General features: G+C 31.6%; 1 protein-coding gene across 1 annotated transcript in view; it reads left to right on the top strand.

The window, feature by feature from the left end:
• The window catches only part of LOC149905466 (phospholipase B1, membrane-associated-like), a 32,505-nt gene that overhangs the window by 1,671 nt on the left and 4,909 nt on the right, over positions 1-25,925 (top strand). Inside the window, exons 2-3 of the mRNA XM_090106081.1 lie at positions 16,086-16,341; positions 21,755-21,924. Of these exons, the coding sequence (XP_089962207.1) occupies positions 16,086-16,341; positions 21,755-21,924 (426 nt within the window). The remainder of the gene's footprint in view (positions 1-16,085; positions 16,342-21,754; positions 21,925-25,925) is intronic.

The raw sequence follows: 25,925 nt of genomic DNA on the forward strand, positions 1-25,925 counted from the left end.
TGCGATTAATTTTTCGTGTAAGATCAAAAATGAGAAAATACTTTCTTTTACCTTTGTATTACATGAATCATCAACTACTACATTTTTAGTGTGTTATAATAATTTATCATCATCAGAATAAGTTCAAATATTATGCTTCCTCTGCACCGACCTCCCATAGGAGAATGCCCCTTGTTTCTGGTTATGCATTGCTTTTAACCTTCACAATTCAGAAATTTTCCATGGTTCGATTATAGGGAATTGGCAATCTTTAAAAGCTTTTTGGCCGCTTATGGTCCTGACTGCGAAACGATTTTGAAATCACCTGCTCAAGGTTACAGAAAGTTTTATACGTGTGATGCAAATGGAGATAATATATCATGTGTAGTCTTTAGTCTTTTACGAAAAATGTTGAAACATATTCGTGATTATAAAAGGCTAATTGTGGGTACAAACAATTGCCCAATTTGGACACTTGTTTTGTTTCTAGACACGTTTTGAATTTACATTTATTTTGTGCACAATTTTACAGAAGTGGCATTGCTAAATGTATAAAATATAATAGATATATATTTTTTATTATAATTATTTAGTATGTATGATATTGCAATTTTTACATTTGTTATTATTTTCGCTTAATATAATAAAAACTACTATTAGGAACCCAGAAACATAATTTTTAGAAGATTCGTCATCGTGCCATCGTGAGGAAGGCCGTCTGCGTCGTTCCAAATACTTGGTGGTTATATCAAGGAAAAGTTTTCATTCAAAGCTGTACGTAATTTTAAATATTATTACGCGGGAAAATACTTTATTAAAACACTATAGTTACATACTTATACTTAGGTAGTATAAAATAATATAGCAGTATATAGCTTTGTGCATGAAAATTTTATTGAACAAGGCTTTCCAAGCTTTATAGGTTACATTTCATAAATGAATTGTTTCATGTAGCAGCAACATTAACTAAACAAACAGTGTTCGAGTTAATAATATTAACTCGCTGAAAAATTACTTTATTGACTTAATTATCTGTAAATATTACTTAAATCATTTTTGCATAAATCTAAAAATTTACAGATACATATTAATAATTATTAATACGGAAGTATATATAGACCGGACTCTAAGTGGAGTTTCGTTTGCAAAAATCGCGGACCTAAATCTGACTTCTGATATATATTGTATAGATCCCAGACATCCTATAGACAGATGTTGCCAACCAGTTTTGTGGTCCCCCTGCCCGCACCCCGGTAATTAAATATGGCATACAAAGAAAAAAATAAAAATTTCCAAAACATGCCGTGTGGGGTATCAAATGAAAGAACTTATTGAGTAGATCACGAATATATAGCATACTATATACATTTCTTACACTTTCTCTAAGATTTTTTTAGAAAATTTACGAAAATGGTCCATTTTTGAGTTAACTTTAAACCACTATAGATTGAAAACTCATGAATATATTTTTTAAATTATTATTTTAAATAATTAACAATAGTCCATTGTTTACGATTCAATATTTCGTACAGTGAAATATTTGCATGGGGGAGTGGGGGGAGCATTCAAAGATGGCAAGTATATTTTCAAGTTCATATAGTATATAGTTATTTTCATCAAATCCACCACATAGCTCACTTATATTATATTACGAACTATTGAATCATAAACAATGGACTGTTGTTAATTATTTAAAATAATAATTTAAAAAATATATTCATGAGTTTTCAATCTATAGTGGTTTAAAGTTAACTCAAAAATGGACCATTTTCGTAAATTTTCTAAAAAATCTTAGAGAAAGTGTAAGAAATGTATATAGTATGCTATATATTCGTGATCTACTCAATAAGCTCTTTCATTTGATACCCCACACGGCATGTTTTGGAAATTTTTATTTTGTTCTTTGTATGCCATATTTAATTACCGGGGTGCGGGCAAGGGGACCACAAAACTGGTTGGCAACATCTGTCTATAGGATGTCTGGGATCTATACAATATATATCAGAAGTCAGATTTAGGTCCGCGATTTTTGCAAACGAACATCTCATTGGAGCCTGCTCTAATAATAGATAACAAAATTTGTTAATAATGACATTTGACGACTGCTCGTTGCATCTCTTACATAAAAATTACATGAAATAAAATTTTGAATTTAATCAAGAACAACGCTTAATTTGAGATTTTGACGAATTAAACCATTTATATGCAGTTAAAATTACGTTATCTTAGTTTGTATCAAATTTATGCGCTGCTGTGTTACCTACTCTACATTTATGGCGTACATGTAATTATCATTTTATTTTGTTTGATACTATCTTTTATTTCATCTACATAAGTCTCTTGTGTCACTATTTATAAAAACTATCTGCTTACGTTATCACGCAGCTTCTCATTTATTGCAAACTACCCTTATTCAATCAGATTATAAAATTATAATATAGAACTAAAAAGTATTTGTTCTTTTGCTAACTTTTCTTTCTAAAATATTAAAATGTATGTAACTGAAAAATGTTCACATTTTACTTAAATTATTTATTTGTTACAACATGTTATAAGGAAAAATCGTATATGCAGTTCTCTACTTCCTGCTTGAATTTGAATGTAATTTAACCAATAACAAAACAATAAGGTTAAGCGTATAATTATTTCTTCAAAATATCTGTGAACTTTTGTAATATTGAAGTATGAACGCAAAAAATCGGCATTTAGAAAGTATGTCGATATACCTACGTATAGATTTGTTGGGGACAATTAACAAATAACAAATATTATGTAATTATATATGTGCTGCTTAAAATAAGATTCGTTATCGCAACACTTGTAATTTTTGTACAGAGATGAGTAATATCTCACGGTGAATTTAAAATAAACGAACATAGAGCTAGAGCTAGAGCAAGAACATTCGTGATGTTTTAGTGTAAACGAAAACTCGTATTCAGTGTTGTTCAGTATTAGAACATTGCATATAATCTTTCGAACGCACTAAGAACAACGAAATAATGCTCTACACCTGTTCACACTAAAAAAAATTGACATAGTGGGGTTAGAATGAGCATTCGCTCGTTTGGTGTAAATGTACCGTCATAGAAGTAATGTAGAAGTGCCATGTAATATGTATCTAACTATCTACTATCTACGTATCTTGTGGTATCATAGTATAAAGAGATGTACGTATGATGCAGCTTTTTCTTTCATTTTATATACTGTAAAAGATGGTTCAGTCTATGTAGAGACATGGCTTCTCTCATTATATGCATTAGTGGAAGAAAAAAACTATCGATTTCTTTTTATTATATCTCTATCTAATTAAGTAGTAAAGAATAATTGATAAAGTAAATAGTTCGGAAACAGGAAGGTACCTAGCACTTGTAGGCTAAAGCTCTGTAGGGCTGGATTTTCCTTAGGCGGCATTATTCTTTAGAGTTTAGGTTGTAAACAACTGCTACCTTCAAATTAGATTTTCGTTTACCCATTTTACTTCCGATCTACTTCCATAGCAGTAAAGAGAAACAAAATATTATCCATATTTGGAAGTTACACCTACGAATGTTGACGAGATATTTTACGATTATTTTTATTTTGTTTTTAAGCTTCATTACAACACAGGTTTGTTAATATAGCCATGACATCGTAAGTCAAAACAAGGAGCCTATTCACTTTCGAATTTTTAATACCAATGTAGATTAGGATATAATTTAATTCAATCCATTCAAGGTTCAAGCCGTATCTGTATAATTTTAGCGTTTACCAGAATTATACAGTTGTGTAAAAGCAAAAAGATATAGAGCTATCGTCGATCCTTGAAATTTACGAAAGTATTTTTGAATGAAAACGTGCCGAAACTCGTAACTTAGTAACTGAATATTGTTATAACAGTTTGAAGTTTACGAAATTATTTCACTATATTTTTAAGTGTTCGTTTATTGCAGGTTTTTCGCAATCTCACTCGTGAGGTATTTACATATGTATCAATTAACATAAAATCTCTTATATAGCTTTGAAATTCAAAAGTGGGACAAACGAGCCTATTTTATTTAAAATACAAAATTGCCACACTTTAAAAGTAAATCAAGAATTTCAGTGTTTCATAAACGTTACCTTGAAGAGCAAAGCTATATTAGCCATCATGTACTTTCAGTTTTTCTGGTATCCAGATATTCAATTACACTTGCGAATATCCTTAATACGCTATAAGTTACGTAACAGTAGCTATTTATTATCTGTACTATATGTACCCACAATCCAAATATTTTCATACTTTTTAATTCAGAAAGTACAGTGCTTCAAAATATACAGAATAAACAATCGAGATTTATGAACCATTCATTGGCACAAACATTGATATTTCAATACAATAATGCCATAACGATAAAATTAAAGAAAATGTCAAGTTGTATAAAGTTTATATAAATAATTCAAAAATCAAGTGAATACAAAAAGCTTCTGCTCCACTTACGAGAATTACATCACGGACCTACCACCAGCTCAAACCTGTTTACCAACCGGCTAGGGCTTCGAAGTTTACTAAATGGTGATTCGGTTTAAAAATTCTTATTTTGGACCATTTTATCTTAAACCTTTCAATAATATACACATAAGGCATTGCATTAACACCGAATGGCAAACTAATATGCAAACGACACACCTAGGGTAAAAGTGGGATAGATGCCCCACTTTTTGAAATAGCCTCATAATTTTAAAAACATGAATCTTATACGAACACTTTGTATGAATATAGCTAGGTTAATTATCTGTTTTGAATTACTATATATATATTTTTTAACCTATCATTTATAGATAATGTGTAATAAATATTTTTGTAGAACACCTTTTTTGAGGATAGATGCCTACCTAGTTGGATAGTTGCCCCACCATGAAAATACTAAGGAGGATAGATGCCTACAGAGTGGGATAGATGCCTTACATACTCTATAAACGCGAAATCTAATAAAATTTATATGATAAATCAGGAAATGTCATGTTAACATAGTTGTTCTGTTGTCCAAGAATATACTTGCGCTCGCACTCCTTCTTTTCTTTTGTATTTTCGTGGCGTGGTTCTCCTACAATCATTATAAGGGCAGATCATTAATAAGTAAGTATACATAACAAAAAAAAGCAAATTAAACGAGTAAAATCGGTTAACATAGAGAAAACCTCTGACGCAATCAGGTAAAAATATAAACAGTTCCTGTGATTATCGATAATAACATACAGTACATATGTATTGAGGGATAGATGCCCTTAGAGGCCCCTAAGGGCATCTATCCCTCGAAAAAAAAGGGGCAACTATCCTTTTTGATAAGGATAGCTGCCCCAGTATTTTTTTTTATTAAATAAAAACAAAAGAGCCACTATTTTCACTTAGATTTGTACTTAATGAACTAGTGTATAGACATAATAAGAAATATAGTGAAATTTATTAATACTTATAAAGTTATGCAAAGGCAAATATCAACCTTTTTAAATTTTAACGTGTTCGTGAAGTTCGCCCCGGATATTATAACACGCACTAGCGAAACACGTCTTCACCAAACAACAGCTCATGCGTACCCGAGGTGCGGGGTGATAGGAGCTCCTATTTAAATCATTAATTCGTAGTCACGACTCTGGGAAGTGAGGTTTTTTGAAAATGGGGCATCTATCCCCGTGCGGCATCTATCCCACTTTTACCCTATATATAGGAAAAATTAAATAAATTTTTAATTTACATTTTATGTCTTAATTTAATATAAATAGGTATTTATCCCCGTTAACATCATCACTCCATTACCTACTATGAAACAAAGTCTCTTACTCTGTCTCTATATCCCTATGTATGCTTAAATCTTTAAAACTACGCAAAGGGTTTTGATGCGGTTTTTTTTTAAAGAGTGATTCTCGAGGAAGGTTTAAGTATATAATTTATTAGGTTTTAGACAAGGCGGGCAAAGCCGCGGGCGGAAATCTAGTACGGCATACAGCAATCAGGAAAATAATAAAAATACTCTTTCTTTCGGAACCGAACGGAAACTTCCACGGTACGGTATTTTTAAATTAACGATACTTATTGCAGCTTTTATAGCATTATCTAAATTCTAAAGGTTATCGAATAATTGCAATGCACTAAAGTTTAAATGATTTATTAATCACAACGTAGGTAACAACGCAATATTTAGTTCAGTACTAATAAATACCCTAAATATAGGTAAAATGCCAAGATTGAAATTCGATAAGGCAAATGTTAACAAAACCCCAAGGCCTCGGCTTCAATATTTAAAATCTATTCTACTTATATTTAAGGCTTATACATGCGCTAATAACCTTGACCATACTTGACGGATCTCAAACCTCTCCCGCTGCACCTTCTTTTTTCCTCGCATTTTGTATTTAAAAAGATACCAATCAGTGAAACAAAAAATCCTCGTCAGGGACTGTTGTGTAACTGATAATTTATTAAACATAAAATTTTCAGAGCTCTAAGTCAGCAGGTTACGAAGTTTATAGAGTATTTGCGGAAAAATCGATGACCACGGCACATTTTTTTTCTAGAAATCTATTATTTTTGGAAAAAAGTCCTCGCGAGCAATTAAAGATCAAAGACCATCCTATTTTATATATTTTTTTCGGTATTGTGCTTTATGTTGTACCAGACTTTATAGAGGTTGAACATAGTCGAAATTGCCGGGAATTGCCGGGTAACGCCTTAAATTCAAAGCTTTTTCGTAAAAGTGTCAATCAATCAACATGAGATCGCATTTTGAAGATCATAATCTTATATATAAAATTCTCGTGTCACAATGTTAGTCTGCATACTCCTCCGAAACGGGTGGACCGATTCTCATGAAATTTTCTGTGCATATCGGGTAAGTCTGAGAATCGGCCAACATCTATTTTTCATATGTACCACGGGCGAAGCCGGGGCGGACCGCTAGTTAATTTATATTATTATTTAATAAATTCGTCCTTATAGCTCTGAATAAATTAGTTATCTATACATTAGTATTAATAAAAATAAGAAAATATTTTATTGTATTTATTTATTTACACTTTATTGTGCTGGCATACAAATAAATCCGTAAAATGAAAACTTATAACTAGTCCAGCACAGAAGGCGGCCTTATCACTTAAGAGTGATCTTTTCCAGGCAACCTACTATTGTATATTTGTTACGATCTCAAAAATTTGACGAACAATTTTAAAAATTATTTAACCACTAGTTTCTATTAATTTTTAACTTTGGTTAGTGAATAAAATACAAAACACTAAAGTAAACTTAGTTCACTCAAGTTTATGGAGATCTTAACTTTTAGGATTGCAGTACATTTCACAAGTATGGTCGAATAATGATTTATTATACCGATAACTTCACCATTATGAAACCTTTTACCTTTTACCTCGATCTAGCCTCGCGTTTGTCCTAAGCTTTTGAGCACGTGTGTAAATAAAGCTTTATATTACTTGCAAATAATATATGATTGAGTACTTGTGCAGATAAAATTGAAGTTTTTAAGAATAGTTATGAATGAATGAGAACAAATGCATGAAAAAACAAAGTGACCACGGGGCGCAGACGGCCGTCATTTGTGGTCATAGAGATAGACTCTACAAGTATAAATTACTGCAAAGCAAAACGTGTAATGTATTAACGTTTCTTTCTATATTTTTAATGAAATGTATCCTAAGAACATATCAATAATCATTGTTTATGAAAAATGTAACAAACAATACAATATATGTGTACGGGCTAGCCGTACATCCTGAGTCAGCGATTTACACGATCCAATTACATTACCGTAAAAATACCATCTTTACGAATCAGCCCATACAATATGCAAAACACAGTTTAAATAAACCAAACGCACTAACGCATCCGTCGGTTACGTTTATACAACGTTCATACAAGCAATATTCTACTACCGAGAGCATTATTATTATTATTCTGGTTCACTCATTGTCAACTTAAAGCCATGTTTTATGGGTTTTCACCGCCTTTGTATTGAATGGGAAGTGTGTGGCGTCGTAAATCTCTTACAGTTTAGTTTTATTGCCTCTTATTCAGAAACTGTGTCGAAATTGCTCTTAAAATATGGCGTAACGCGGCTTTGGTTCAAAAAACTAATAAGTTTAGTAAAAACCGGAAAAATATTGAAAAATCGCGCGGCACTAGCAAGAAGTTGAGACTTCGTATAGTTATGAATACATAATTATGAAGTCATAAAATTTTTCAGGGAATTTATAAATATTTCAAAAATAAACGCATGAATTAAAAGGTACATATGTACAGTTTTTGTGTAATAGTTTTTTCTAATAATTAATCATAATACAGTAGCACCTCTATAAGTCGAATATCAAGGGAGACGCAAAAAAATTCGAGTTATAGAGTTTTCAACTTATGGAGGATTTCGACTTAGGCGGATTTTGATTCGACATAAAGAGTTTGAGGTTTATTCTTATCAATTTTGAGTTACAGAGGTAAAATAAATTAAAATTCAACTTGCAGAGGTCACAAACATGTTTTTATTTATTATAAATCAACATTATTTCAAATCATTTTAAAATAAAAAAATAAAATATGGCATTAAAAAAGTCAGTATTTTTTTTGCTTTAGATAATTTGGTTGTTCTCTAGCATTTTATAATCTATAAAGAGCAGAAAATTCTTCTTTTTCAAAGATACTGGTTTGCTTTATAAAATTTCGTAAGGTAGGTATTCAATACGGTTCTTGCCTCTTTGATGGAAACCCATGGAGCGCATGTACTATTCACGTCTTCTATGCCATCTTAATCATTAGTATCGGTTTTCTGAGCTACTGAATCGATAATTTCGTCATCAGATACTTAACGCAAACACGTGTTTCGTGAGTCATAAATTAATTATCGTATAAGTACTCCTAAAATGTTTTCTAAGAAACAATAGTGTACTGGTTGTAAAATAAAACGTTGCTATGTTCGAGATACAGAGGTCAAATTTGATTTTTCGAGTTATAGAGTGAAAATATGTACCAAAATGGCTTGGAGGGACTCGGTGATTATTTCGACTAACAGAGGGACAAAATTTCAAGTAATAGAGGTTTTCGGGTTTGAAGGGAAGGGAACAAGACATTTTTTCGAGATTTGGAGGTTTTTGACTTATCGAGGTTCGACTTAACGAGGTGCTACTGTATATGAATATACGAATGTGCAAAAACAGTATTGCATAAAAACGTTAAATTACTAAGTATTAACAGTTTTTGTTAATGTCTAGATGAGGTAACTAGCATGCGACTGAGAAATGTTTTTTCGACATTCGAGACATTAGTAGTAATGTTGAAAAAGATGCACGCGAAGCAATGAAATTTAATATTAACGATTCGAAGGTTGTATTGCACATTATGACGAATATAACTGCTGTTGTATTTAAATTTCCTCTCTCTATTTAGGCTAGGTATTGATTAATTTTAGGTTAAACCCACTTTATATAATGACTAATAGTAGAGAGTATCGATTGAGAATATTTGACAGCCTAAAATAACTGAATTTTTTATAAACAAGTTCTTTACTTCAGTATCTTCATAGGTAAGCAAAACGCGTAACTAAACTAGATTTTGATTCAAGACATTCGATTAGTTAGACGAATGTCTTGAATCAAATTCTTAATAACTAAAAAGTCCATCAATGTAATAAATATGGGTATGTCTTGGGTATGTCCATATAATCTGTCTTTTGCTGTCATTAGCAACATCGTGACAAGGGGCTCATTGTGATATGACAGCAAATCATGCTGGCCATCTGATAACAATATGGTGCATATACAATTTAATTTGGGCAGCCGTGACTACCTTGTTGATTTCATAGGGTAAAACATGCCCTCGTCTTCAAAGTGAAAAGATATAAGAAATAACAAAACACATTAATTTAAACAATCATCAATTAGAAATACAGGGACATAAAACCTTTGTGTGTCACCAGAAGAATTTAATTCCGAGCGAAATTATGTCCACTCTAAAAACTTAATGAAATGTTCAATAATAATTACTTAGTATTATGCTAAATTAGATTATTTGTTGCTTGGATGGTTTCTTTAAATACCAATATTTCATGTTGTGTGCTAATCATACCTAATAATTAGTCATGCAATAATAATACGACCGAGTAACTTTGATACTTTAACATGTAAAAGCATAATATTTTTATAATCAATCATATTATTTAATTAGATTGTCCATTTGAACTATCGTTTCTTTTATTTATGTTGGATATCACTAATAATAGATAATATATTATATAATTTGCAATGTGTATTTTAGGTATATACATATCTACTTAAAATTAATAAGTACTCAAATATACATTTCTTGTGTTCTTTATTTATTACTCGTAACTAACTCTTAGTTTGGTTATTATAATTTTCGAAGAAAAATTACTTGGAGGAAACACAATTTTTATTAATGAAATACGAACGACCGAACTAACACCTAGATAAAGATTACACACACCAAGATTTTCTCTGTAACTCGTATAAACATTACCGCTACATCCGAGTTTCATAAGCCATCGTATTATTCAATTAACATATCATATTAAACCATAAAAAACGCGTTATGCAAATTGTATGGTCATTATTCTATCTATGTCATCAGTCTCAACAGACATTCCGTCGCCGGAGACTTTAAATTCGGATGCTGCAACTATAATTTATTATATGTGTATTGTTTTTTATGAAAATATGCGCAGATTCCGATGTTGGGAATATTTTTGGGTAAAACATAGTTGAATGCTTGTTTAATGAATGCATGAACAAAATATTTGTATCTAGATTTTTCCTATTTTGAGTCCTTTAGTTGTGGCAATGATACTGTAGGTATATAGATATCAATAACAAATAAATAAATTATTTTGCTTTCATTATTTATGTAAAGGCAGTGCAATCTTCATTAGGTATATTCAAGTAGTATCTAGTTGGTAAATGAAAATAATTACATATTTACAAAAAGGAAATCTATGAACAAAGCTCGCTTTAAATCCTCTGTGGCCTATAAACGCTATTACCAATATGACTTTAATTACTATGAATCTAAAGTATTCGAGTCACAGATAAGCATTCTACCTCAAATCCAACAACACAAGGTATGTAGGTAACCGGGTACGAATTATGCTGTACATTTTTCCGACCGGTTGTTATTACGCAATTCGATTCGTAATGTTGTTTTAACCAGTGTCGTGTGACCCCGTCAATTATGTCCCGTTTGACATGTCTTCTGTGCTGTGCGATGTTCAAGCAGGTGGTCATCTAAGTTGGAAGTATTCCCGTCTTGATTGTATGGAGATCCTTAAGAAATTAACCTTACTAAACATGAAGTAGGTACTGGCAATAAATATGGGCTGAAGGGTCTATTGATCAATTTATTAAGGTTTAGTATAGAGATTTATTAACGTACTCGTTTTAAAACCACATTCTTTGAAAAGTGTAGGTGAAAGATGTTAAAAGTTTTGGAAATTGTAAAGAAGCTTTTATATGATAAAGTTGTTTTTGGGCTAGTTAAACTTTCCTCTGTTTCACTTCTAAGTTCTATAGTACCTATTTTATTTATTCCTTCGATATGATTTTGAAGATCATAATAAAAATGCTCTTTTGTCACTTTATTAATTTCTAGAAGTATTGTTGAAAATGGAGCAGGAACCGGATGAACAGTTTACCCCCCTCTTTCCTCTAATAGAAGGACTTGTATCTTTTTGATTGGAAATAGCACATAGTAATAAGGGTAGGTATACGATTTCAATATTTTCCATGAATTTATGTATTTTTGTTATAACTCATGATTGAATAGTACCTAAGTAGTCTCTTGATTATTGAAATATTGATAGCATTGTATTTTATGTTATATCATTTATATTGCGTTTATATAAACTTTATTAGTGCTGTAGTTACGTCTAAAAATATGAAAGTTGGCAAATAATCTTCACGAATATAAAATAACAGTGTTAACGCCGTTAGTACACCGACGCATTCGCGTGCGGCAGCGAAACAACGAAAAATCTGTCAGTAGTATGGCAGGTTTTCGCATAATATGATATGTCTCACTCTAGCACATAGATAGATGAAATAGTTGCATCCTTGTCAGTATTGTTTCGCAAGGAACTGCGAAATGGCCATTACACAGACGCATTGCGAAAAAGTTGCGAAAACATTGCTGTTTACTAAGGTTCCGCAGATATTTCGCTACGCAGTAGTTTCGCAGAGATTCGCTGCCGCACGCGAATGCGTCGGTGTACTAACGGCGTAATATCAGAAGAAACTACGTGTAATAAAGAGTAAAAAAATTGGCTTAGTCAATACACTTCTAAATAATTTAAAAAAGTAAGTACACAAATTACAGCTAGACTTTCCGAATTCCAATACTTAAGATACATAGCCATAACCATAGGTTAACCGTAAATATCGACATATTGACCAATATCGTTAATCCGAAATGGTGTGTCCAATAATAAATATTTAGAAAGCTTATCTAACGAAGGCACTGGTAAACTTCCGTTTTTACCGATGGGAACCGGGTTACATTTACCGAACTTTGCTTTTTGGGTTCTTCAGAAAATTAACAAAATATAGGTAACATCGATTGTTTAGTTCAAATGTTCTATTGATTTATTTTACGCACAAGAATATTTTCCGTAATTTGTCAAATGGACATATTTTGGAAGTCTTTCGATCAATGTTCTTTTTGTAAGATATATCTATGAGTTAAAATCTTCTGGTAATTGATACAAAAGAAGATGTTATACAGGACGATAGGGAAACCATTTTTTAGTGTCTGTATAATGTTCCAAACTCAGGTAGGATTGAGAATTGAGATTAGGTATGTAACAGGAAAAGAGTGTCAAAGGATGTGAATGTTCTGCTTCCTTATTTCTGAACGGAAAGTCTGTTATGAGCTTCCAATGAGATAATTGATGTAGTGTGATTATACAACTTCATAACAAACTGATGACCTACTTGCCCATAAATATATTCAATCAGTAAAAATGATGCCAAACATAACTGCATCAAATCCTCCCAAGAAGTCCATTAGACAGGACTGTATGTAGACACACACGAAAATAGGTCAATAAAATACAAGATCTATTTGACAGAAGAATTTTAAATTATTTCATTATTATTCTACGGAACCCGTCGTGGAATTTGACCGCAAGTTGATTGATGACTCTCATTCATAGCTTTAACAAGTCGTTATATTATAACAAGACGCTTGGGCGGAGCCATTTTGATATAATTAAAAGTAGACGATGGTATGGAAGATATATCATCTTTGATATCTATATAATTTGATTGGTTTCGCCCTTTTAAGGAAAGGTCATGAGTTTGTGGAGAATTTCTCTATAGGTGATCTTGTTTTGTGATATATTTGGTGTCATATAATTGTAGACATTTACAATCCAAAAAGAAAGCTTTCAAGTCGTATTCTGTAATGTTAATGGAGCTTCCAACCGGATACATACAAAGTTCAGAGGTGAATATGTATATATCAAAGTTTAGCAGTTCCAACGATATTTAAATAAAAAAGACATTAAATAAATAAACGTGCTGTAAATGTTCGATTGTGGAATGCGCGTGACCAGAAAATTACTACAGAGTACCTATAGACCAATCTATGAGTAAGCCATAAAAGCGTTCGCCCGAATATTATCCACGATACATTGCTCACGTTATCTAAATTATATAGCGGACATTACAAAACCGGACCCACGTAAAGAGTGAAGATGAAATTAAAAATTATAATTAACTTAACCTAAAAGGCGAACGAGGTTACGAACAGCGGTTGCGCGCAATTCTGGTGCGCACGCGCTTTCTCGATACGTTTGTATGCGACAGGCGTTCGGTGCTTGCGCATCGTGATCTAATAGCCCCCAAGTGGGTCAAAGTCGCTTTGGATTCGCGTATTCACTTGTTACTGTCGCTATAATGGTTACTTAAACTTTTGTTTTGTGCCGCGGTCCCGCCTATGCACTAATGATTCACGCAATTACGTTACGCGCGTATTTGTCAGTAATGAGGTGTATTTGTTATAGTAATAGTCATTTATTGTAGTCTATAGTTCCTGTCAGACTGTGTCCTAGCGAGTATGTGGATAAATTGGTGTTTGGATACTCTTTTTAAAATTAAGACTCAATGTCAATTTTTTTTTTGGTTTTTGTAGATTTATCGCGAGTGTACAAGCTGATATACCTATGTCTGTTCTCTGAGCATAAACATTGAAATAAATAGTGATAAGGAAACCATTAATTTTAGATTTAGAAGTTAAACACATAGCAAGAAAATCTCAACAAATCGAAAGCTTTTCAAATCGTTGAGTAAAAGAGGCTTTTACTGAATCAAGTTCAAATTTAGTTACATAGTATAAGCAAATATTCAGAATCAGAAAAGCAGTGTGGATAAACCTCTACTCATACAATACTTTATTGATGAGACATATACTTATAATTCCAATACCAGTTAATTGGTCGATAATTCAACTTTTTGCAAAACACTACAATTATAGATACATATATACAAAGCACGACTGTCCCAGATTCAATGGGAAAAACCTGCACGAAACGACAAAATGTTTTTGTCGTAATACCGTATGTAACTATGAGATATCTTCGATATACGAGTCATATGAGAGTAAATTAATTAATGAAGACATCTTTATTTGCTTTAGTCGTGCTTTTTTTGAGATAACATCTCCGCATCTAATTATATTAATAGTTTGAGCACAAGTTTCCTTAGCTTTCGTTCGTAATGTTTAAAAATCTAGAATTTTGCCCCTAATATAAGTAACTATGGTTATTCGGAAATTGAGTAGTATATATGATCCTAATCTACCTGATTATTAACTTTTCTGAAGCTCATCTTGAAAGCTCGTTAAACGTTTAAAGGGTAATAATATGTCCTATGAATTAAAAAAAAAAACATCCTAAGAAAAATAAAGTCATAGAACATCAAGTACGTTAAATGCGTTGTAAAAGTTGCAATGAAGACCAATTATTAAGTAACGAATGTACCCTTATAAGGTTAAACGAAATAAAGCCTGATCGCTTTTAAAACGGTAATAAAGAGAAAGTTGTTATCAACGGTTTTTAACATTCCAAGTGTAAATACTGTATAACAGCTAGTACTAATTAATTTATAAAATTAAAACACATTTATATGCACTTCTCCTAGGTATTTGTGTTATCAGACCGCAACGAGTAAGCATTGGGTTATGAATTCTGATAATTTTTGTTTCTTTTCGTTATAAAAACAGAATGTATGAATCAATATTAACGTCGCAACTTTTATTTGAAAATTAAGAGAAAAACATCATCATCATTATTCTTCATTCTTCACTATTCTTCATGATTCTTATGATTTGACATAAACAACCATTTCCTCTGCCCGCTATACACGAAGTAACTATTCTCTAATCTGTGGCTATACGACATTGTCCATTACATCTTTGCCTCTTATGTGCGCCTGAATGATATCAAGTGTTCTGGGCCAAGCGACAGATCTTCTCTTCCTGCCAGTTTGCATTGCTCTCATACACCACTTGAATATAAATGAGTGTTGTATAACATGAACGGCACACACACTTGTACATAACGAGATATCAAATAGATTTAAATAAATGTTTATTCTTTGCTGCGACTGGTCTTGTTTCCGTGTACGAAAAAACTGAATCTTGCTTAGATTTGCTCTACACTTAACTACGTATAGTTTGGAGAAACTAGTATATTATGTTTAAGTACTAATTTATATTCTGATGTTTTTTTTTCTTTCTCACTTTCATGACGAAGCTACAGACACTTCTTATCTTACTTATGAAACTTCTTGTGATGTCTGGGATAAATATTATTACTGTATTTCGAATGTATTATTATGAACTGTTAAAAATATTTAACTTATAATAAAACCAAAATGAGTTTGTGTAGCAAAAGCTAAAAAGAGTGTAACAGACAAACAGAGCTTTAAGAATAGTTTATAATTAAGTATTGATTTTAATGTTATTCTTAAGATATAAGGTAATATATAATGATAATCTTAAAAATTGAATAGGTTCCGTTATAAGTTTTATAATAATTTACGTACTATCACAGCACATCAATATTAACAATTATTTCTCCTTTCAGTGGTCCCTGCACTACCCCGGCTTCAAGTCACAAGTCCGCCGACAGCGCGCGTTCCCCTCCTCCACTCCCTTTCCGTGCCAGGACTCCCTTGCCTGGGGGAGGAGTAAGCAGGTCCCCACGTCCGTACACAAGCTGCGTCCAGGGGATATAGATGTGGTGGCGGCTATTGGAGACTCCCTCGTGGCGGGGAGTGGAGCGCTAGAGGAGTTCGCGCTGGGAGCGATAGTGGAGTATAGAGGCGTATCCTGGTGTGCTGGTTAGTTGCTTTGAATTTTGATTATTGTTAATTTTATTGTTCTAAAAATTTACGGATTATAAGGCTATTAAAGTGGGGTGATTACATGGAATGAATAATTTGATTAGTAGATAGGTAGGTACATAATTAATGTATTATGTGCTATTTCGAAATGTTATTTGGATGTCTCTATAACAAAATAAATAAGGTATCGAACTGGCTATGTTAATAAATCATACAATTATACATTCTAATAATAGGGAAAAACAAATAAAACGATACAGATGTTTTATAAACATAAAATTGATACGCTCACGGCTCAACATTATTTAATAAGTTTCTCTGAAAAATAAATAGCTCTTTAATTCCAAAATATTTTACAATCCATATCAAAAACTGATTTAAAAAATTACAAGTGGTTTTTTGACCTCAATTCCATATTTCACCATGTTTTTGTAGTAACGAGACGATAAAAGTCAAATATCATTGCTTGACCGCGTGTTTTCATGCAATCGTAAGAAATTATGAATGTCTTGCTTTAATTAATATCCGTACTAATTATACCGTTGTTAACTGATTAAGTTTTTCCATCTGTTTTATTTTTAAATTCGATGGGACTTTTTTTTTTATTATTACATTTATTCGTACATTTATTCAATTTTTGTTTAAATTAAGAATGAACTGGATGATTAGCTTGTTCGTACAGTACCCGTGTTAATAGACTCAGCCTTTTAAATTTTGAATTCTTGAGGGAAAGTATAAAATTGATAACATTTTCAGTAAGTAATTGGGTTATTTATTTGGTAAATTTATATTTTTATCATTATCATCCGTTGTGTGATTATTTTCAATCATCATAATGTTTCGTCTGTAACATGCTTTGTTTAAACATCAGTTCATCAATTACCTAGACAACAAATATTTTGTGTGAATATTTTTTTATGTTTTTTATTAAGAATAATCACACCTTGAATATTGGTATGAAAGTTTGTTTAATAATAAGATGTTTTATTAAAATGCAGCATGCAAAGTCACGGCAACAAACAGTAATATTGCAATTTGCAATAATAATACTCATCGCCAATCAATATTTCACCACACATACATATATGAAACCTGTTAGTAAATCCAAATAGCTAGAGAGCTAGCGCAAAGCTACCTGTATGTATTTGACCAGACTTGGATTTTTGTGTGTTGATTCCCCTGTACCTACTATACATGAGATGAGGAGTCACTAAGCCCAGAGTGGTGGACGGGGCGCGCGCTCAGGTAAGACAGATGGAAATTTTTGGCGAACTTTGAAACCATTTGACCACGTCTGCCATTTTGATATTTGAAAATAGATTATTATTACTATCGGAAAATAACAATGGCAGACCATTATCACGCGGATAACATTCTGGCAGACACTTATGAAAGTGCTGAAAAAAATACAATTTTGAAAGTATTTGACCAGATCTGCCATTCATATATTTTATTTATTAGGGTCTTAAAAACTTATTTTCGAAACGGCAGACATTTTCATTGCTTCAGCAGACAACAAAAACTAGCTACTACATGGTCAGATCTATGCATACAGTACTATCTCTGTAGCTATTTTTTTCCATATATATCAATATTATTCTCACTCTAGCCTATAGTATTTTTATTTTATATAGGGTCATTGCGCCTGTTCGCGTCCACATGCCTATTCGCGTCCATTTTGCGGATATCTTTTAGAAAATTCACGAAAATAAGTATACTTTAAGTAAAATTGTAATAAGAAAAATTTCCGATAATACCTCAATGTATAAGAGACATGCACACATATTCAAAATATGCCTGCGCACCGCCTATCCTATTTAAAAAAAATATTTAATTTTGGTTATTAAACGAGAGAGCTAAAACGCGCGGGATTTTGAGAAAAAAATAGTGCGCAGCTTCGCGTTTGACGGTAAGTAAGTATCTTATTGTTAAATGTGAATTTTTGAATATGTAACTGTTTCTTTACTTTGCTAACAAAACATGGAATAGTATGGATTATAAATCAGCTTATTTCTTTTACAATTAATAGCTAAAATAAGGTGGACGCGAATTACTACACCGAATTTGTACAACTTCCATTTTGCGACCACGGTGGGCGCAAACTATACCTATAGTGCATAACAATAGAACATATTGCGTCCACATTGTTTTTCATTAAGTAGCAATGAATTGTTTGTTACGATATGTAATTTAAAATAGATTGTAAATTTTTGACTAAGACTACAAGTTGATAATTTAAATTTTCATTCAAATTACCTAGCAAATTTTTATGCAATTTTTTTCATTTTAAAATGGGTTTTCTAAGAATGAGACTAGTATCTTTGAGAATGAGAATCAATAAGTCAGTGGTTAAGAAAATATAATATAAACAAAAAAGAAATTTAATTCATGAGAAACTAAAAATAGGGTAGGTAGGTAATCTTAATAGAACTGATTATTATTTATTTACATAACGTAACTTTGTTTTTTGTTAATTTTTAGTTCTATTAATGATGAGAAGATAAATATAAATAAGTTTTTCCAGTTTCGTTACAGTGAATTATATTAATAATAATGTTGATTTTAGGGTTCCGAACCTCAAAAGGAAAAACCGGAATCCTTGTAGGATCACTTTGATATCCGTCCGTCTGTATATCCGTCTGCCGGTCTGTCTTTCTGTCAAAACCCTTTTTCTCAGTAACGCGTTGAGATATAAAGCTGAAATTTATATTGAATACTCAAGTCTACGGTCCCTTGAAGCAGTGAAAAAATCAAACTTATAAGCCAAAGCAATCAGAAGATACAGCCGTTTATGATGCAAATTTTCGCAAATTTCGACATTCGCAAGGGAATCAAAACCTACAGGGTACTTTACGTGAACACAGACACTTGAAGTTTGGTACGAAGCAACGTCTTATAGCACAAATAAGGGAAACATTGAAAAAATAATCATTTACAGTTAAAACATATGAAAAAAAACCAGTTTATACAGGAACCCTCGGTGTGCGAGTCCCACTCGCATTTGGCCGGTTTTCATTAAATAACTATATTCGTAAATAAATAATTTATTAAAATCTAATTTTTATTTGCATTTATCTGATAAAATATCACCCAAAACACTCTTAATTCTTTTTCTAAGCTGGTGGACGCGAACTAGTCCACGGGTGGACGCAAACTGGAATTTTTGGACGCGAACTGGGTAAAACGCCTAATTCTGCTATTTGTCTAGATAAATAAAAACCACATGATATTTCCAACACAATTGAAAGTAAATCTTAAAATAGACTATGTATTGAACACGTTACATAAATTTTGCGTTGAAATTAGTTCTGGAACATTTTTATTTTCTCCTTCAAACTTTCCAACTGCACTAAGTGGACGCGAACAGGCGCAATGACCCTAGTTACTAGCATTCAAATAGTCTAGGTTTTATACCTGAGAGGGCTCTTTTCGGTTCCCACTCTAACGGTTATTGCCAGATGTTTTCAGTACAGATTAGATACTAGCAGATACATCACTTCCATGCAAAAGTGAAAATTACTACGCTATAAATAGCCTAAAAAATCTTAATAATAATAATTACGCTTCACAGCAAGAAGAAATGTACCATATGGTCGATATTGTGTTGCCTACCGTTCGACTCAATGGCTAGGGTTTTAACTACCTTTAATAATTATTACCAAACTAATAAACCAAGTGATGCGAAATAACAATAATTCTTTAAGAGTTTGATAAAATGATCAGGCAGGTATTTTCTTTAATCCTTCTCTGAAATTATTCTTAATCGCGTAAATTTAATAAATAATCATATGGAAAACACTTTTCATTTGTTTTTTTACTTTCACGCCCAACTACTATACAATAATTACGTTGTTTCGGTATTTTGACGAGAAAACGCAGGAAACATCCGTTGTATCATTTTAGATAGATTGTATATTTTGTATCTGTAGAATTGAAATCAAAGCTATGTATATGTTGTCTCCATTCTTTTCTTATCGGATTGTTGATCCCAATGCGAATGCGTCACTTAAATTTTATAAAAGACAATTAAGAACATCAAAAATATGCGGCATCGTGCGACATCAAAGGCATTGCCTTACTAGGTAAGTTTATAATGATTAACTCTTTAATAATTATTTTTGACTTTACTCATTTCTTTTATTATATAATTTACGTTTTACTTTTACAGAATCCGATTCAATGGATTATGAAGACGAGTCACACAACGCCATACGATAGTGATGATGAATGAACATTTCAATAAATGCATGCGTGTTTTTTTATGTTGTTTTGTAATTGTTAATTGTTTCTTAAATAAAGAAATAAACTAAATATTTAATTAATGATGATTTGTTATTTGCAACACAACTTTATATTTGAGATTCTTTACAAATGTAGGTATTTAGTTTTGTATCATCAAATTTATAAATTTTATTCCATAGTTTTCAAAATTAAATGTAAATGACCATAAAAACATTAATAAAGTAAATCATTGATGTAAGGTCAGGGAACGTAATACATATATATACATCTGACCATGTAGAAGCTAAGTCTTGTTGACTGCTGAAGTCTGTAAAGTTTTGTTGTCTGCTGAAGTCTGTACGCAATGAAAATGTCTGCCGTTTCGAAAATAAGTTTTTAAGACCCTAATAAATAAAATATATGAATGGCAGATCTGGTCAAATACTTTCAAAATTGTATTTTTTTCAGCACTTTCATAAGTGTCTGCCAGAATGTTATCCGCGTGATAATGGTCTGCCATTGTTATTTTCCGATAGTAATAATAATCTATTTTCAAATATCAAAATGGCAGACGTGGTCAAATGGTTTCAAAGTTCGCCAAAAATTTCCACCTGTCTTACCTAAGCGCGCGGCTCGTCCACCACTCTGGGCTTAGTGACTCCTCATCTCATGTATAGTAGGTATAGGGGAATCAACACACAAAAATCCAGGTCTGGTCAAATACATACAGGTAGCTTTGCGCTAGCTCTCTAGCTAAAAGATCATTGAACGTTTACTGGTTAACCAATACCATGGCATTTATCATTAATTGATGTTTTTGTTCAATTCTCTTGTAAGAGTAATACCACAAAATGAGTAATAATAATAATTATTGTGACTGAATTCCAGCTATTACAGATTAACCCAATGTTCAGGAGATAATATGATTGTCCTACTAAAAAAGCGACGACGAAATAAATAATTCATCAATTTCTTTGTTACTTTAGTCTATGGAAAAATACTTTAAAAAAAAGGCAATGTCATTTGGCGCCAAAAACCGCCATTGTTTTTTAATTGTTCTCAGATACACTATGCCACTCATAAATAAGTGGAATCACCAAGACAATGCGTTCTAAAAAGAAAAAAAAAACCTCCAAACCCAATAATATTTATTATTAAAACTATAACAGTTATATTCCTCCAATTCCAGGCGGAGACAGCACATGGCGGGAATACCTAACATTACCGAACATCCTCAAAGAGTACAACCCCAACTTGCGCGGCTATTCGACAGGCACCGGGGAATGGCTGGCCAAGAATTCCAAACTGAATGTCGCTTTTCCCGTTGCGTCTGATCAAGATGCGTATAAACAGGCTAAGGTAAGAATTAAGATCTTTAAGTTATATCATTTATTATGACGTGGCTTTTTTGCTATGGTGGATTTATAAAGAAAAATATATCCCGATGGCATTTAAGGAATTGCCCATGCAATTGTTTAAACTTAAATTAAAAAAGTGGCTGCAATCTCATTGCTTTTATAATATAAATGAGTTCTTTGCTTGTAAACATTAAAGATAGGAAAGGTAAGTAGATAATAATAATAACTGTAATGTAAAATGTTAAAATTAATCTAAATATATAGTTATTGTATTTCAGTTAGTTAAATACACATAAAATATTTGTATGCCAGTTGATGGCGAATTGTGCGGACTTTATTGTAATATATTGTAAACCTTGTAATTAACCACAATTCCTGCAAATAAATTATTTATATTTCATTATATATTTATATAAAATTCCAGACGCGGCGGTTTTATGAAAATATTCGTATAATAAAACTATAGCGAATTTCTGTGGTCGCGTATTTTCACCCGTTTTTCATGCTTGAAAGTCTTGACAGGTAGCTTATTTTATAACTTTTAAGGGATTAGCAAAACAATATTTATGATGGTCTTTTTGATTAAAAAAATTAGAGCACCGAAGAAAGTTCTTTTTTACATTATTAAATTCGTTTTCTTTGTAAGATTTTTGCCGTTTTTCTGCCAATCTAAGATTGCATTTTGATCCTAATAACGCAACGAAGTAAACTAAATTCATACTGAAATTGTATTGCACCTGTTTACTTATTATTAAGTTGATAATTAGAATTGCACTATCACATCAATTAAAATTAATGTTCGCAAAATGAACGTGAACTCATTTAGACATCCGCCGAATAGCGCCGAATATTTTGCTCTGATTCTGAAACGACTGAAGGCCAGCGACTTTCCAGTAATTACACAGATAATATTATGCAGATATTGTTCTGTAGATGTAGATTAAAAATTTCGGTTTGCGCCAGAAATATCCTGACTCATCTAATAATTTTTAAACTGATTTTTATAGTATTTAAGATACGAGTACATTACATTTCGTTACTTTACCAGTTTACCATGTTAATTTTTAACAATAAATAAAATTTAGAACCGCGACTCCGCATTTGCCCGACTTTTTGCACGCCACACAACGTGAAGCGTGAAGCGTTCCATTTTTACTAGGTACATACTTATTTAATTTCCTTTCTTTCCTGCCGGGAATTTTTATTTTGCGATAACTCAATTTTTATTTTTTACTGTAAAACTGTGTACTGTAAAACATTAAACGCTAAGGTTCAACGTATCTTACTTATTTGATTTAAGTGTGTCATCTTCTTGAATTATTTATTTATTATCATAAAAATACAGTCTCATAAACCTTCTTTGATGTTAAAAATGCAGGAAATAAATTCTTGAATAACTAATAACCACATAATGACAGGTTATGCGTATAATATAATCGTTTTGTACATTTTATTTGAATTAACGAGAAAATAGCGGTTATGCAATACGTAAAAGTGATTTTAATGTGTGTAGATTTGTATCATTGAAATTAAGTACAGCCCAAGATGAACATAAAAGATGAAAAAATGCGACACGACATACGAAACTCTGTTTTGATTATGTGAAAAATTTTGAGATTAATAATTGGCGTGGTCTTAATACTCGATTATTCCAAAGTACGTACCTAGTATATACCTACATATTTAAATAATAATTTAATGTCACAACAAAACTTATTGAAGTTAATTAACATTTATACCAGTAGTTTATATAGAAAAAAATGATTGGTCCTTTTAACCCTCCATCACCAGTAGGTGCAGAATATAACTTTTTTAATAACTATATTAGATGAAAATATGAACAATACACTATTATATTATCTGTGACAATATCATTATGTACCCGCATGGCGGTTGATGTCATAATCACAACATTTTAAACATCCATTTTCTCTCGCGGATTCCTGCATAATTATTAATTTAGTTACATGTGACGATAAGCATGATAGTTATGTCGTAAATAACTAAATGAATAAACATGCCAGGTTTGAACCTATGACCTACTGTGGTTACTATGGAAATGGAGGTCTATAGGCCTAGATTTTAAAATTTAACCCTCTGAAGAGTAAAGAGTAGTGAAAAATAGAAAAAAAAAAAACATTTTTTTTTTTAAACGAAATAGAAGAGAAAGAAGTAAATTGCAGTCAAGTGTAAAATAATTAAAGGACAATGAAAATAGTTTTGTATGTTTTTTTTTTTATTGTAAATTAGGGGATTTCCGTATTTTTTAAGTTTCATTGTAGTTTTTTGTAAGCGGGATTTCCACATAATAAACGTGTTCCTAGAATTTCTGACGTCCAAAAATAATGTAAAATCTAAATACTTCGCAAAATGCGCACAAATTTGCATAACGACTGCTTTCGCCGGTGCACTATGCAATTATGAGCGATTATAATAATTACTCAGTCATCATTTCTTATAGCTTTTATGTAGCATATAAATCAGTTTATAACATATGGCATTAATTTACACTATCTTCAGAAAATATATGTGGCCTATATACATAGTAACATAATCTATACTAATACATATTATAAAGAGGAAAGGTTTGTATGTATGTATGTATGTATGGATTTCACGCATAAACTACTGGACAGATAATCTTTAGACCCTGAGAAAGAACACAGGCTACATTTGATTGCGAAATATGTACCACGGGCGAAGCCGGGGCGGACCGCTAGTATATTATAAATTTTAGAAGAGATGAATGATGATATAACTAGATGATTTCACTGGTTTAATCCCGCACATATTTCTTCATTACAATTTATTATTCAAGAATATATTCGGCTAATCGGCTATAGACCTTGTTATTTGTTGTTTATTCTTATAAAATTATAAGCAGGCTAAAATAAAGAATCTGGCTGAAGAGCAAAATAAAAGGAGCGGCCTTGCAGGTAGCGAAACCTAAAACATTCATCAACATTGTAGACATCGATAAAAATCGATAAAAATAGTTTATTGTTTTATCCATTTTTACGAATGTATGTACATTTGTACCTATTTTATCTCGGCAATAAACTGTCTGTTTTATGGTCTGTTTCGTATTATTCGTACTACATTTTTAGTAGCTATAATTTTTTTTATATATAATATATAGAGTTATACTGCCATACAAACCCACTTAAAATTTTAAACCATAAGTCGATCCTTATATTCCATCACCACTGAAGTAACTACATATTATATTATCTGTTAACTGCAATGCTATAACAGGAAAATAGTTAAATGCTTAAAAGCTCTGAGTCAATGGTTTTGGGAAATTGTTCAAGCTTACACAGTCGTTTACAAATCGTTTGCGCAACTTGTTGAACCGGAGATATGGGAACGTGACGGGACCGACACGACATTGTGTCGTATGAAACTTGGGTTTTTAACTATTGCATGTGTATTTTATTATGGATTTAGTATTTGTTAATATTTATTCATCATTCGCATTTGGAAATACATTATGAGCATTGATAATGAGGAGATTATAGGCATTTTGTGGTTAAGAAATAGGTAAATTTTTTAGGATGATATTATATTTTTTATTTTTGTGTTGTAAATAATTTTTCAATCTCATAATTTAAGTATTTCGTGTAAATAAAAATATTCTTAAATTAAAAATTTGCGTAGAAATACACTTTTTTGTATCAAATAAAAAACAATTATGCTTATGGCTTGGTTCATTAGTAGTTGATAATGTGGGAAATATTAATGATTGAAATAATTAAAAAATTACGTGGGAATATTAATTAAATGGCGTGAGAATTTAATTTTGTAGGTAAAAGTTAAGCCTAGATTCGACAATGCAATGTGAATATACGCATGAATGACTAATGTCTAAATAATACCTACAATAATTATGTTTAAAGCACGTAAGCTCTTTTTATTTATTTAATTTAAAAGTTCGTTAATAATAAAATTTTTAAATAATATTTTTTGAACGTTTAGGTACTTAAGCTTTTATTTTTTAAATCT

The sequence above is a fragment of the Colias eurytheme genome, chromosome 10 (assembly GCF_061535395.1).
Source record: "Colias eurytheme isolate Ceu_HAF_F1 chromosome 10, ilColEury1 Martin Lab GWU primary, whole genome shotgun sequence".
NCBI lineage: Eukaryota > Metazoa > Arthropoda > Insecta > Lepidoptera > Pieridae > Colias > Colias eurytheme.